This window comes from Varroa destructor, unplaced genomic scaffold, assembly GCF_002443255.2.
Source record: "Varroa destructor unplaced genomic scaffold, Vdes_3.0 BEIS01000002.1, whole genome shotgun sequence".
NCBI classification, from domain to species: domain Eukaryota; kingdom Metazoa; phylum Arthropoda; class Arachnida; order Mesostigmata; family Varroidae; genus Varroa; species Varroa destructor.
In genome coordinates this window covers 48,591,735-48,607,842 of record NW_019211455.1, presented here as the reverse complement: position 1 = coordinate 48,607,842, position 16,108 = coordinate 48,591,735, and the positions used below count along the sequence as shown (strand labels likewise).

General features: G+C 42.3%; 1 protein-coding gene across 4 annotated transcripts in view; it reads right to left on the bottom strand.

Moving 5' to 3' along the window:
- LOC111243683 (protein Wnt-16-like) overlaps window positions 1-16,108 on the bottom strand; it is an 84,075-nt gene that overhangs the window by 61,671 nt on the left and 6,296 nt on the right. For all 4 annotated transcript variants that reach the window (XR_002670574.2, XR_015322453.1, XM_086981877.1 and 1 more), the window contains exon 2: window positions 3,765-4,081. Coding sequence is in view for 2 of the 4 variants with exons in the window: in XM_086981877.1 (XP_086838003.1) it covers window positions 3,765-4,081 (317 nt within the window). In the remaining 2 variants the exon portion in view is untranslated. The remainder of the gene's footprint in view (window positions 1-3,764; window positions 4,082-16,108) is intronic.

The window sequence follows — 16,108 nt, the reverse complement described above, 5'->3', positions numbered from 1 at the left end:
CACATAAGGGCAATTAACTTAGCCCCTTTCATACAACATGATTTACTTGCGAAAATCGCATTTGCGTAATGCCATTCACTTGGTGTGTATACCGGAGAAAACTTTGCAACTACTGAAGGTACTACTAGGATTTACTACCTAGATAATAGATAATCCGATTTTCTAAAAAGACGACTCAAACACTTTTTAAGGTATAAGTATTAGCCTACCGTAGATATGGATATACAAAAAACACCTTCTGGCTAGTATCTTGCAGGAATCACAGACCGCAATCATCAAAGTCGTTGAGGTGTTGTCGCGACAAGATGCCTATATTTGGGCAACTATTGCGTGTTGATTGCTATCACCTATTGAAGTTAAAAAAATACGGCTCATGTGACTGCGGGGCAAACCGACTTCTCGTTGGCTGTGTTCGTCCTCAAACGGTTAACTGAGAACCTAGTAAGGTAATGGAAGAAAAGAAACCACTTATGATGGAGGACACAGTAACAGCAGATGCAAAACGGCTGGATAAGTATGACCACAGCCAACTCTCCAAACCTGCTCTGCTCTTATGTTACGAGGAGGTCATTTATTCTGCTCCTGTCCCGTGTTGTCTTCCGATGAGTGACCTAACGGGACCAAAGACTCTTGTCCCTTTTCGTCTAGTTACATAGGGTTATTTTAATTTAGATGCAAATCCAAACGAAGCAAAGAGTTGGCCATAGGACATGAACGCAGCAGTTAGTTGAAGGCGTAAAGGCGGCCAATGCACAAAGTGCGCTTGCTTGTGCATGAGAGTGTACGTGCCTGCGTGGAGTGGTTAGCGCCGGTTTGAGCGTCGGGGTTAAAGTGACTGCTAGACGTACGCAACGTTGCTTGCAGGTCAGTTTGATTCTATCAACTTTATTATCTATTTAACTAGCAGCAATGGGATGGGATGCTAAAGAGAACAAAACAGAGTGGGCAATTTCTAAAAAGCGACACGACATCAAACAGTAACGGAGAATCGAAGGCCTGTCACCGCTTGAGACAGCTGCACAATATAGGCTGTAGTCTATTGACATTTGTGCTAAGAAAAACGTGTGCAACATGTGACTGATACAGTCGAGAGAAGGTGATTAATTAGAAATGACTTGGACGATGTTAGAGTTCATAAAATTGCAAGGCGTTTGGTTTTTTGCGTCAGGTTTGTCTGACAAATAATCATGCAGAACTGTACTTGGGTTAATTTTCTGATCAACGTTATACTTATCGTCAAAGTTCCTTATTGCCTTATTCTTTCCCTTATACGATTTACTTAGCTGTGTAGCGCAAATGAACAGTGAATACAAATACAAAATATGTACAAAGAAAGTGTGTCGCCTATCTTTAAATCATGCAATCACATATCATTTATTGAGATAAAAGTTATAATAAATGCTATGCATCTACCAAGCGAAAAACAAGTCACACAATCGGAAGTACTAAATTTAAATATTTCCCGTTGTAGTCATGGTTCACTGCTCATTTCCCCAGGCACAAAGTGCGCGGAGTTGTGTAAAAGATTTAATTTTCAAACCGTTTGGCCCAATACAATCAAAAGACCGGAGTATAATTCCATAACCTCGTAAACCCCGTAATCTGGCATCGTCCACTGCAGCTGCTGCCGCTATGGCCCTGCCGACGATTCCAACGGTCTCAGGAGGAAAACCTTCTTAATCTCCAACTAACCGGAGTCTGGCCGAGCCGGCTGCCACTGACTCCCTGTTGCGTTTGTTGTGGTAAGGCAGTAGCGCTAGGGACTTGGATATCTCCAGCTCATCTTATCCGAATACAAAGGACTTCGCCCGACAAACGGCGGTCTCACCCAAAGAAGCTTCCTGCTGGCCTACCAGCCCGTCTTTCCTTCACGAGATACAATTCTAATCCCTACGTGATCTTGAGCTTCGCAGCTCGACAAGGAGTCCACATCCTTCGCGACTAGGCCTACTAGTCTTAGCCGCCCTACTACCGTAATCAGATTGGCGTGCACTCGAGACCCACATCTGGGTTGTTACTGACTACTGACTGGCTTTGTCGGTGGGTCTCAGTAAGCACCAGCAGTGCGAATCCTATCCTACCTAGTAGGGCAGGTATGACTACAGATTACCCCCAGTTCTGGTTGCCTCTCCATTTTCCCTGACAGCGGAGGTTCTTGGTCCTCGGCGTGCGTCAGCGGCGGCACCCTTGGACGGAGCCCTGTCAGGTTTTGCGGGTGGTTAGGGGTTGCGATTGCGGCCCCTGGGTCAGTAGTGGGTGAATGCGATTTTTTTGTGTATGAGCAGCGCCAGTGTGCCTGTTTTCTTCAGAGAATGCTGTGACGGGCTAGAGGCTTCGCGACGGTCACAATGCAGGTAGGTCGCCCAGCGGAAACTCGTTGGTTATTCGAGGAAAACATGCTAGCCTAAAAAAGGTTTTGCTTTAGCAAAACGAGGCTTGACTATACGTACAGATTTGACCTACTAGAATGTTGAGTTTGACCGTTGAAATAGGACCGCTCGTGGAAAAATACAGAATAAGGATTAGCGTTTATGGTCCCATGGCATCTGTGGGACTGTGAAAAATGGTGCTCCTATAGAAGAATACGATATTCCTCTCTGGAAGGAAATTATGCCTCTCAAATAATAAAATACAACAATATTCTCAAGTTAATATCTAGTTACAAGAATGCCACGGTAGTCACGAGTCTACTCTTATTCTGAAATATAAGGTAAATCCGTGAAAAGATGGTCTCGTTCGTTCCTATTGTTCGTTTATTACGATTATTCTGCATTAAATTTGTTTCCCCATCTCATGTGGGCCCTCATAATGTGCCAGATACGTTTTTACCTGCTTGCTTTATTTGATAGAGTCCAACATACTATAATTTGTTGTTAAAGCCTTACAGTTATGCATATAAGCGAGTTGTGTACTGCAACAATGCAAAATCAATGCAACTCAATACGAAAGCAACCACCAGAGCTGAAAAAGAGGTATACCGATGTGAACAAATGAAGGTTCAGTTGATTGTAAATAAGGAACCGCATCTGAGCCAGTGCTGCTTGTATATAGTAGTCCGACGGCAGGTGTTAAGATTGGCTGCAATATGATGACGAGAACAAACTATGTCTAAACCAGCATCAAAGGAAGCTCGCTGTTGGTATACGATATGTTGCGTGAAAGTTATACTCCAGATAATTCCATTAACACTTTGAATCTAGGTACGCTGTGAGGCGTAGAACTGGAAACCATGGAACAAGCAGAACATAGCATCGTTCGCTTGGGTGAATCAACACTTACGGCGGCAGAAATTATTCGAAGATATAGATCACATTACCGCTATTCAGTAGACAAAATGCGTAGTGTAAATTTGTGCGTAAGACACCTAGTACATCCGCCATTCATTTGTGAATTTGGACTGCATTTGGAAATACCATTATTGAGAAGAAAGCTGCTATAACAGACTGCTAATAGCTCAGCATACCCATTATTATCGTTAGATCATACGAAGAAAAAAGCAAGCATAATGCCTAAATAGCTTGAAGATCTTTAGAAAAAAAATGTCACCTAGGAGCCATTTTGTTACAAACACGCTTGCAACAATACCTAAATATTCCGTCCAATTAATCAGTCACATGGCACTTGCTTGCATGATTTCTATAATAACATATAGCACATATGTTAATAGAAATGTTACTAGAGAAAATAAGAAAAAATAACGAAGTGAATATAACATACTGGAAATATAACTTAGTCCTTTTAATCAGCCTTATGCCAGCACTCACCTCTTTGTAAGGTCATGTCAAACACGTTGATGCCTCCCTCAAGCGTACAGTTCCAACGTTCATGCCGAAACTGCTCCTGGCATTCGATAATGCCTCGACGCGCGCCTTCTGATATGGCCAGCAGCGCGTGAGGATTTCGATGACAGAGATCGAGTTGTGACTGGACTAATCCAGGTACAGCGCTGCAGAGCTCTGAAAGCCGGATGGCCAACGGGTCAACTTGTGGAGACAGTGGCGAACCGTCAGATGATACCGGTTGATCTCCTGCGAGTCGATCCAACGACCGTATGGACTGATAATCAACCAATCCCAAATACCTGAAGTTTAAAGTTAAAATATCAGTAAAAAAAAATAGCACTAGTAACAGTTGTTTTACTTAGGTAAGTAGTGTAATAAAGTAGGTAAACAATTAAACGATGTTGTGCACGTGGCTGAATATGAAACATCAATAGCAATGTATATGGCTAGAGTTTTATGAATACGCATACTGGATAAATAAACGTTTGAAAAAGCTGCAGTAACATTTCGTCGTGCGGAGTTCTTCCTGGGTTCTCGTATCCGATACAATTCCGCTGACTTGTATCAAGAAACTCAATTGAACTCACTTCATCTGTGCTCGTTTGTCAATTCCAAGCGTCAACTCCAAGGATTTTATTGCTACTGTGGCGGGCTACCCTGACGTCTTCTGTTTACTACCGGGCATCTGGTTTTAGCTTAGTTCTACCATTTTCTCATACTCGCTTTACTTTGTCTCTAAATACCGCATTCCGCTCTGCGAGTGATCCTATCAGACACCGTTCAGCCAGTGGGAATAGAACCGGATTTCAATGAATACTTATTCCAGGTATCTACCATTCGCGCAGCTCTTTATTCACCGCATCCTTGCGAAGCAGTGGCATATACAGACAGCAATTGAGTGGACTTAGTCTACTCCTTCTTATAAAGGGAAGGGTGTGTTTGTGCTTAATCTGTGCCTATGTGCGTTGCAGATCGATTTTTTAGAAGTGGTGCGCTCTTCCACTATCTGGCAAACTTTTTTCTCCTTCGTTTCCTCCCGGTGACTGTCATCGAAGCCGCATTTTTGTTGGAATTGCTTTTGGTGGCCTGCCTCAGATCTGATCTCTGTTCAGTGGTTATGCCCATCGAAGAAGACAGCAACTGCGGTTCAGTTTTAACCACTCTGGTCGCACGCTGAAGCAGCCGCGGACTCGGAAGCTGTTTCTCATCTTAACAACTTCTATTGCTTTTGCTGCTTTTACAGCTTAATCCAACGCACTCCAGTGCAGTTAAAACTATTCTAAGACAGGAGTGGGTGTCCCTGTTTCACAGAGGGCCAGCGAGAGCCAAGTCTTATCTATTTATTTCTGACTCCCCCTTTTCTTTGGTTTCGATATAATAGTGTTTCTGCGTACCTCGCAGTGTCTCCGTCGATCCTCCTTTTTTTTTGTCAGCCCCTCACCGTCCCCGGTCCTTGACCGCCTCGACATCCGTTTGGTCGGCTTAGACCGCGAACAATAGCGATCCACTATCAAAGAATAGAAGTTCGCTAGGGATTGGGAAGTCGGATGTGACTGTGCGCGGATGTGTCTATCTGCATGTGCACAACTGTGCTAACGTTTCGATGTGGTGGCAATGATACAGAGACGCGAGTTCCATATTCCCGCCAAACACTAGCCTGTCAAAGTTCGTTGGGTAAGTCTGGCGTTGAAAACTATAAGTCAGAGTTGCTGGCAGCAATTGCTGTTCAAGGCTGAAATCGCTAGCCAGCAGCAGAAGGCTTTTGGTAAATTTTTGATTTCGACCACAAAAAGGACGAGTAGCAATAACAGCAGCGGCCTTTCTCTTGTTCGTTCAGACGTTGCAATGAAATCTGACAATGAAGTCTGGGTGGGAGTCTTTTCAGTTAGCGACTTGTATTCTGTCATTGTCGATATAGGCATAGATTTGCAACACTTTTGAATAAAAACGTGATGTTTTTTAAGGCAGAGCCTTTTGTTAGATTGCTGTCCTTATCCGAGACAGCAGAAACGTAAACGAGTTAGTTGATTTAACTCATTTAAATGTGGTTAGTTGCGTATGGCTGAACCTAGCCTAGATTTTGGCTTAGGGAAGCTAATCAGAGTCTTAGGCCGAGCTTAAACGAGACTTTTTTTTTGCATAAGAATGCTAATGTGTTTGGGTTAAATTTATTATGGGACAACAGACGTAAAGACGACAGAACGGCCTTTTAGGCTCGCGGACATTTTGCGGACTTAACTAAACTTCCGCTAGTAATTCTTGCGGCATGATGGTTGGTCTACACATATATGTACACTAACCCACGTTTAAAGCGTCCCTCTGTGATGAACATTTCGCAAGGTTATATCCCTTACGTCGGCTAATACCCTTAGGAATGCTTTTCTAGGTTTGATTTGTTTGCGCCTTTAGTGGACAATATTGTCTATTGCATGCGTGACGCCAAGTAAAGATAGCTTAAAGATTTATTTCTATAAATTAGTTAGACGTCTATAATTTTGATTATTACCAAAATTATTGTGGTTGTGAGAAGCTGAGTTACTCATCACCGTTGGGCCAACCTTAGACGCATTATTATGTACGCAACAGATCGTAGTACCACCTGTAAAGCGGTGCTATCTCTATCTGAAGCCTCTACGTTAAAATTGAAATAGGGATGGTAATTGAACTTTTACTATTAACTATTATTGTAATGGCATTGGCGCACGTCAGCGTTTCCAGGCTGTACAATACATCCGATATGCACCGCTTGGCTTTAGCCGGCATGCAGTTCGGCATGACGCCGGTTAACTGGCGTCCCACTCTTTTCGCTTCTTAAAGCAAAAGTCTGCGAAGGTATACCAAAACGCCAAAACACGAATGCTTGAACCGCTGTGCTTCGCCGATCTTTGCCATTACGATGCTTGGTCAAATCGTCGTTGCGTACGTTTAACGGGAAGTGAACATAAGAGGAAACAGAAGGCGAGGTGCAGTGAGGTACTCTGCGCCGAAGAAGGCAAATGACACAAAAAAGGAAAAAGACTTGTTCGACCGCCTTCCGACATTGCCGTACGCTCTGCCTATTTGCAAACGAACGAAACCAATATATCGAGAGTGCATCGTCTTTTCAAGTTGAACGACGGTAACCCTGGTGGCAACAGCAGTAAGCGGCAGGGTCGCGCGATTTAGGACCGATGGCGGCATAGGACACTATCGTTATGTGGATGCTCGGCCTGAAGCACAACACCGGACAGAGGAGAAGCCGAACTTCTATTACTGGCAGAAGTAGTAGAATGCATGGCTACATTTGGTCGAGCCGAGGGTCCTAGCATTTAAGTACCATTGAATATTGTGATAGCCTGTGGGAAGAAGGGAAAAAGCCTCAAGGAAGAGACGGAGTAACTTCAAGTGCGCTTTTACAGTCTCACACGCATGGCTCTGTTTAGACACCAGATTTTGTTCAGTCTACCTAGCTATATCGTAGCGCGACACGTTGCAGTTGCAAGGCCAGGGTAGCGCAAGCCAAGATGATGCAAGTGCTGAAGGCCCATAAGTGACCTTCTTTATCGTATCCGCCGGAGACTGGCGATAACGGTAGGAACTACCCATAATCATCGCCATTGCGTTCTTGAAGCTATCCATTTAGCCAGCCAGTCAAGTGGCGTGTCATGGAATGGCGAAATGCACGACTACGCCAGACAGGGCTGAGCTGCGGTATGAATCGAGAACTCATCAGGCAAGCAGCCGCTGCACTCGTCTAGTTCTTCTATTTCCTTGTCTCCCGCTCCGCTGCTTCAGACGGCCCCTAGCAGGAAGCGAACCCACAACGACCCAAACGACTAGCAACGGGTCCTGAACTTCAAGTCGAAGCTACTTCAGTGCTATCAAAAGGTATGATGTGCGATCAAAGTTATCAGCTAGCAAGGGTCAATTGACTCCGTTACTCACCCTAAGGTGCCATAGAATGGCACGTACAAGCAGACAGTCATCCATATAGACAACCTCACCAACAAGCACATCGTTGGATTTGTCAAAAAACGAAGAATGTGTGCTTGAATGCACTCACTGGGAACACCCAGTGGGGACTTAATTCAGAAAAGCAGCAGCATCAATCAGCTCGCACACAGTTTTTTTTTTTATTGTGATTTTAATTGCACTCACAAATACCACGTACTATCACATGGATCCAACCGTTCTGTTTTTTGCAACTTCTTTACATTTGCTGATCCTGCTGCTGTCACAGCCTTCTACCGTAGCCGTATGCCATTCGTGAATGAGTCGTTATTGTCGCAGTTGGCCACTGCAATAGCATAGAAAAAAAAAAACAGGCTTCTTCAGTTGCTAAGTTGCGCAGATACTTTTCCACAGATAGATCTCATTCGGACCTAAAATTACCTGTCGATGTTGAAGCTACAATTGATACTGCTGCAGCTCACATAATGGGCAAGTTATATATATAAATTTGCAGGCGGGTACACAAAAGGATACACTTCCGTGATCCGCAAAGCAGCTGCTATTTGAAGTTGACCAAATTACCGATGATGAATTGACCCATGCGTTGTAGAGACGAAAAACTATTTGTCTTAAATTATTCCTGATCCATTGGTCGGGTACCGGGGATGATAGGTGCTGTGTTTGAACCGGTTGCATATAAAGTTATTTCACTTCTCAAAAGCCGTATCGCTAATATAATATATACTTCAAGAGATACCCATTTTCTTTTTGGAGACAATTTAAGGGGGCGGAATGACGACTTGTATCAGGGTTTTGCCATACTATTGCAACACTATTCAGTAGGTTCCCTTGCCAGTCATTATCTGCAAGCTGTTATTTGAACGTGACCATTCCAGAAAATGATATTGATACACAGTATCGCTAAATACGAGTAGTATAGGTCAGCGGCTGAGTGACTAATATCTGAACGCCAAAAAGGAGGTGGCAAAAACTGCGCCGCCTGCAGGACGGGGCTCAAGCCTGTAATACCATTATGCGTTCTTGCTCTCTATTGCGACAGGCCTCAATGTTGAACGATATTCATGCGAGCTAGAATATCACGTAGCAGTTGTATCGAGTGGAATAGACATAGAGTTTGGTGGTGACGAGGAATTGCTTATTTGTTCATCCATTACACAGTGGATAAGAGATCGCGGTATAATACAACAGGCGATGATAATGAAAACGGTATTACAGCTGACTTTTACAAACTAATCAGCTAACCCGAATTTTGAATTGACGTCACGCATATTGATATAATTTCGAAATTCGACGAGAAAACATAACATGATGCCGCCAGCAATCATTACTAAGTATAGATATCAACTATAACATGTGCAGAAAGGCATTCAATGTCCCAGTCGATCGACGTTTCTAACGCTTTTTTCCACACTTTTTTTGTGCTTCCAATGAAGCGGTAAACGGTTAGTTCAAATCGTGGCCGACTTCTTCTGTAGGCTTGCTCTATTCCAAACCTAGACGGAATCTTTAGCTCATGAATAGCCAGTATTATCAAAAGCTAATGAAGCTCTATGACCACCTTTTTTGTACACGCAGACCCACATAAAGCGTGCCTTAGATGGATTTATATTTATTTTCAGAATGTCTGCTGGCTTAGCTAAAGAGCTCTCAAGAAATACTAAAGTTTTAGATCGAGATAAATTTCTATTAAATATGGCATATGATGATTAAAAAAAAATGCTAAAATTTCAATATCGGCGCTAATATTTTCTGCCTTCTTCACACTAGGCAATATTTTTCTTCAAAATAACATAGGAATCTTTTTCTATCTGAGTAATTTTAAGTTCGTATAGACATATTCAGTGATAATTCCTGTAATCCTATTATTTGTGCGAATATTCCTCTTCCAAAATACACGAATAGAATTTTAGAAAGGTATATTTTAAAATAAATAACCGTTGTCCTCTTTGTGCTATGAAAGCAACCAGATATGGCAGATTGTAGAGATGCTATAAATTACCAGCTATACAACGAAGCATCATACGGTGGCCGAGTGTGACCGCATAATTTTGAAGCTAAGTGGTGCCCAGATGCTTGAATTGCCCAGGGCGACACTCAGTCATGGCTCACTTTAATTCGGTTTTTGAAGCTGTTAGTACTGATGTTGAGGAAAGGACCAGAGTTTCAACATTTTGGCCTACAGCCATCATCCTATGCCCCGGCGATAACTGTAAAAGCAGTAGCACAAAGTTTCAAGCTAAGCCTCTAACAATAAGCTGAAAAGAACACTGACGGCAAGTACGAGGACTCTCTGTGGCCTGTGTGAGTCTATGGCCAGATCGACAGAAATAGAAACTTTACAGTGTGTAGTAATAAAGGCACATCTTATTTTTACACATAAGCAACATTTGACTTTCTGCTGTTAGCTGAGACACAGCTCTAATAGATGACGCTTACACAGAAAGGCTAAGGACGGGATCAATCTTGATGCTTGACCGCTTTAATTTATTGTGTAATACGAAAAATCAAGCAAAAATATTTCATTTAACTCGGTATACCGTGACTCTGATATGACGATTATACAATAAATATAGACGTATCTATCTGATCTAAAAAGTTTCAGCGCTAACAGAAATTAATTCATTTAAACAATATTCTCTTGACTGTTCCCTACTCCACGGCATTACGGCGTAAGTGCTGCAACAGGTGCAGTTGATAAGCTGTTGATGCAGATAAGACATTTTTTTTTAATATACCTTACCTGGCAGTGAACTTCATGCACTTGCTTAGCTTATATCCGCAAAGCATGTTTGTCTTCCAGAGAGGCAAAGGAATTTTAATTCGATTTCTACTCTTACTATCGTATACATTCGTTTCCTGCATAATCCTATTATATTTATTTGTATATGCATACACAATGAGGCTTGCCCCTTCCAAAATTTTCTGCTTCCGCCTGCTCGATGCCTCGACGAATATCTAATACTTATTATGGTAACTTCGTTTGCTTCTATTGTAATTAATTCCGAAAGCTCAAACCAGAAAGTTGCAACATTTCTGACAGCCTGAAGTGGCTGAACGAGTAATTATAGGCGCGTGATCCGCCTGTTAGAAGTCGTTTCAGCCCCATAGGCTCTAGAACGGGTGGACAAAGTAAAATAGTTGAGTATAAACAATTTATATGGTCAAATACATAATATCAAAGGTAGATAAGGCTAGGTGAGTTGATATACTGTACATAGTCTGACTAACTCCGCTCTTAACGTGCTAGCCTAGGCTAGTACTGTGTCGAGAAACCGACAGAAGATTTCTGCTCTCTCAAATCCGCTAAAGCTGACGATTACGCCAAATTTGAGAACCCCCAGAGAATATGACACCAGCTACTACTTACTCCTTATTTGCCCGCTACTTTCGATTTGTCATTGCAGAATTGGAATATGCAGATGGGACGGTCGTAGGCCAGCAATGAGCCATCTAGAGTTGCCATTGCACTGATTCTACTCATCCTTAGCAGGCCCTTCTGATATAAGCGAGGCTATGCAACAGAGGGTAGTAATGGTCCGAATTGAAAATCAGTGTACTATGCGCAATTCTGCCAGTGTGAAGAGGAGGTTGGCTCTACTAACGTGAGTAGACCTACTCGTTGAGGCTGTTAGAATTTTTGGGAGCACAAATTGTAGAGTATGGCATATTTGGTAGGCTTGCAACGAGGGATCATATTGGAATATGATCATCGCCGGAGTTGACTTGAGGATGATGGCTTATTGAGGAGCGGCTTCTAGTATGGGTGAATAACTGGTTGGTCGACTCTGCGACGGTTAAGTCAGGGGGAGCCGGACCAAGTAGACCCTGGGGTTGTGCCACAGACTCTTCGTGCTGTCTTGCGGCTAATGCGATCAGTGGGCGAGTCTGAAGTCTCGTTAACCCTTGTATTACCAGATGTCTTGATGAAGGGGAATAGAAGAGATGAACCTTTGAAATTCGAAAAAAATCAATTTGTATAACTTCATAAACCTATTCGTTTAAGGATGAAACATTAAATAAGTAATACAAATACCGTAGACACGTGATTGGGCGCACGCTTCAATGAAACAGCATAATGTCAATAATCTTTAACTATAACTGTATTAAATAAAACTAAAACTGTAAACTAAGTAATACTTCTAAGTAAGAATTGGAGGTGACATAATCTAACGAGCTATTCCTACTGGAACGCACTCGTGGTACGTCTTTAGAAGAAAGAATGATCAAGTTAGATTGAGCGTTGAAAGAGGAGACATTGTATAACAATAAATAATCAATCTATAACAAGATGATAACGACCGCATCGTGTAAGCAGAAACGGCCGTTATACGTGTTAGGTTAACTCATCTCAAAATTACGGAGATAAAACTTATAAAGTACTACCCTTAGTATATCACGCTAAAAAAACCCAAGGCTTTTTACACTCATTAAATGTCAGATAGCCCAACACTAATTATTCTAGATTCACATGCATTGGATTCGATAATTACAGCCTAAACATATGGACAACGTTAGCGTATTCTCACAAAACACCCGACGGCCAGCCATTATCAATACCTCACACATATTGGAATTCGATTACATTTTTAATAGTTGATCGAAACAACAGCGGGACAATTACCGTATGCAAAAGTATTTGTCATCGAAAAACGAGGCTGTCCGTTGTGGCTGAACGCCTTCGTACTCTTTGTCCATTGTTATTGGCCAGACAACAGATCAGATAGGTCGACAAGCCAGGCAGAACTACGAAAGCTAAGCGATACAATGAAGACTGTTTAGCAGGCGGATCTTAGATTAGAATTTATTGCGAGGCACAGGGCTACTTCTTCCTTAGGTTATCGGCGATCGTCAGCAAGAAACGCTAAATCGAGGGTCTTTGAAAAAAACACCTGGTCTCGACCTAGCGCAAGCAGTCAGAGAAACAGATCTGAGACTGTTCGGCAATTCTGTTGAGATTTTATAACGATAGTACAAATCGCTTTGCAGAGTAACATAAGCTGGCTATGAGGCAAAAATTGCAAGCCTATTTACTAACTTGCTTTTGATTCTTCTAAGTTGACTATCGAGGCAGAATAAAAGGCTACAATTGCCAAAATCTTTGGTCGATCCTACTTTCTTGTTTGTACAGAAACCACACATGCAGGTAGGGCCATTTAGTAAACCTAAGTTACGCAGGCTGTTGGATATAGTCTCTGGAACCAGCCGCACACGTTAGTGCGTACTATAGTGATGTTCTGTCAGAAATTTTTCATTTCGTGTCGTCAACTAAAGATCATATGTTTCTCTCATAGCCCTGTGAGTTATACGCTAGACTTAGGGGACAAAAACGTTTTCCCCTTTTCAAGAAAAGATGCTTTTCATGTTTTTCTTCTGGTAATGCTAGTAAATGCAACGGTCGACAGCTCGAATCGTTTCGTATTTCAAACACCATCAATAATAGTGTACAGGCAAATATTTAGCTCACTTGTCCAGTTTATAGCAGAAGTACTTTAGTCAAATAACAAAAGCTAATAGCTCTGTTTGTTAAACAAACTACTTGTTGTTTCCTTTCTGTAAATAAAGTCTTTTCAAAAACTGCGTTTCACATATTAAGTTCATTGTTGTATTTGCGCAGAAGCGTTTCAGACAAAATAGCATTTCGCTCTGAATGAATGCTGAAAATGATAAAAATGCCTTTTTTTTTTTCGCTGGAAAGAAGGAAACTAAATTCTTCATAGTTCCTCAGCAAGCTTGTTGGGTAATTCAATGGATTTTTCAAGGACTCAAAAAATACGTGGTAGATTTTTTGACATCTATGTTCACAGCAGTGGCTGTCAAACGAAGTGAATTTGTATGCTCCTATTTACGGCAAAAGTCAGGGTAATTGCCTGTCCGGAATATATATTCGTTTATGCTAATGAAGTAATGCCGCTATGAAGCGGGAATAAAAGGCTGTACACGAAAAGCACAAATTCTATCCCCTCGCGGAAGTCCCTTTGCAGAATAAAGCCCAGCAATTGGCTTTAAAATAATGCTTCACTCGTCGAAACAACTTTTCTAAATAGCACAAACCTCTCAACTGATTAGTTGGCCGGCCCCATTTTACCCTTTGCAGTAAAATAGGTTCCAGTTCGCCTCGTCTATGGTGACACTTAGATGGGATGTTTTCAATAAATTTCCCATTTACGTTAGTTAGGTGACCCCGGTTATCGCAGGCCCTAGGACTTACTTTTCAGATCGAGTAAAACTATACTATATATGATACTAATCTACTACTATGATACTGAAACACGATCGAACGATACCGATCGGCGCAAAACTTAAATTTCGCCTCCACAGTGCCAGCTTAAAAGTATTGATATAGCAATAAACTATTAGTAGTAGTATAAAGTAGGAAATACAATATTTTTGGTAGATTATGCCGGGCAAGTTGGTCTGTATCTAGCAAGGAGTGAATATTGTATATGTCGGCTTTACAAATGATAAAGGTCAGTATTTATGCCGCCTTGTTACCCTCTACTTCAAGGTTAGAAGTTTTCCACTTGTTCGTTACCGAAATAATTCCCATGGCTCGGCTGTAACGCTGACCTATACTGTAATATTTAGTAGAGTGCAGTCTTTTTTTTTATGCTGAGCTAGCTTTGAACACATGTTAATTCACATGTGCCGTTGTTAGAGCAGCTAAATAACAATATAATTTGCTAATTAGGATAAAAAAATGTTTGCATTAATTTAGTTATTGGTTCTCGCGCGTGTAAAACAAAATGCCGTTTGTATCGCCATTAAGAGGTGGTTAAGGCATCTATAGGTGGTCCCGTTGCATAGACTGTTTTGCTACTGCTGATAACCTGTACAGCAGACGTTCGAAGTCTGTTCTAAGCACCCGGTGAGCTGACCACACTATTAATTGTTGCGCAATTACGTTGGTCGTCTCCATCGCGCACTTTCTACAGTTTGTTTAAGCGACAAACATAGAATCATTTGCTATTGCGGCGGTGTTGTATAGCCGCGTCGGTATCGGCACTGTGCAAAAGATGTGGGTCAGATCAAATCAAATCAGAAGCCATAACAACGGTGGTCTGCCATTATCCTGTGTAAACATCGTTTTGCTCTGTTCTGATGGTGACGAATGCGAAACCAAAGGATAGCAGCTGGAGTTCAGTGAGCAGAATCGGTAAGCAGGTTGGCTGGCTATCTGCCTCCCTTCTCCGTTTCGATGTTTCCTTCGACTGTTTCACCAAGGTCAAGCGTTGGTTACAATACTGGTTGTTGTGACCACAAACAGGAGCTTTTCTCATTTCGTAATCCTTGCTCACTAGTTCTTGTTACAGTTTCCTGTTACGTTGCAAATCTTACTGTTAACTAGGTGTTGATGTTTTCAGTTTCCCTAGATTGTACCTTTATGGCATAGTATCTCTATTCGATTCTTTTAGTTTTCTCTCCTGTATGATACCTTTCGATTAATTAGTAGTTGAAGCCAGTAGATGGCTATGATTGTTGCAGGCTTGTCGGTCGTCCGTCGTACGCTTTTAACCGTGGCCTCCACATATCGTTGTCTGGAACAGCCGAATCCAAGTGTCCTGTTGAGTTGATCACTGCTACTGCGTCTGTCACTGTGATTATTATTAGTACAAGCGGAAACCCTAACGGTATAAGGGACTTCCCGCTGATATGCAAATCTCCAACTAATTCTCACCTCCAGTACACGGCCACATATTACCGCTTAGCTCGTACCACGCATAATATACCTCTTGTGGTCTACTTGCATTTAACCACTAATAGCATGGAATAACAGACTATCCTTTTCGATATCTTTTCCCGTAGGTGCTCATTGTTAATGCTAGCCCGCCAGGTGCCATATCTTCTCCACCGCAGTTCGTTGGAGTTAATCCAGTCATAAAGCAAAACGCAATCGTACCTCCCAAGCATTTCTTTTTCCACTGCGTACCCACATCGTGCGGGGGATCATGTCCGTGACGCTCTACTTCGTGCTCTACTGTCCGCATTTCCGCTAACTGTGTCAATGGTCAACAATAGAAAGTAACGATTTGATGAGGGCAAGCGGCGGCTGAGATTGGCCTGGTAGATGCCCTTCTGTATTTCCTTTTCATCGCCGCGATTGGCGAAACGTGACGGCGAATAACTAGCAGAGACAATACGAAAAAAAAAACGCTCGTTACTTGATGCCGGTGACTCTTTCGTATGTGCTGACAAAACTGCCAAATTGCAAAAACCAACGTGTGAGTGTACAAGGCGTGTGGGGAATAGGCTATGGAACTGAAAGCTGTGCCTGTGCAAAAAGCATCCGACAAGTTGATGCTGGACTAAGCCATCCGAACCCACCGCGACCTAGGACAAATATGCAACGTCCTCGGTACTGCAGCTGCTATCGGGAT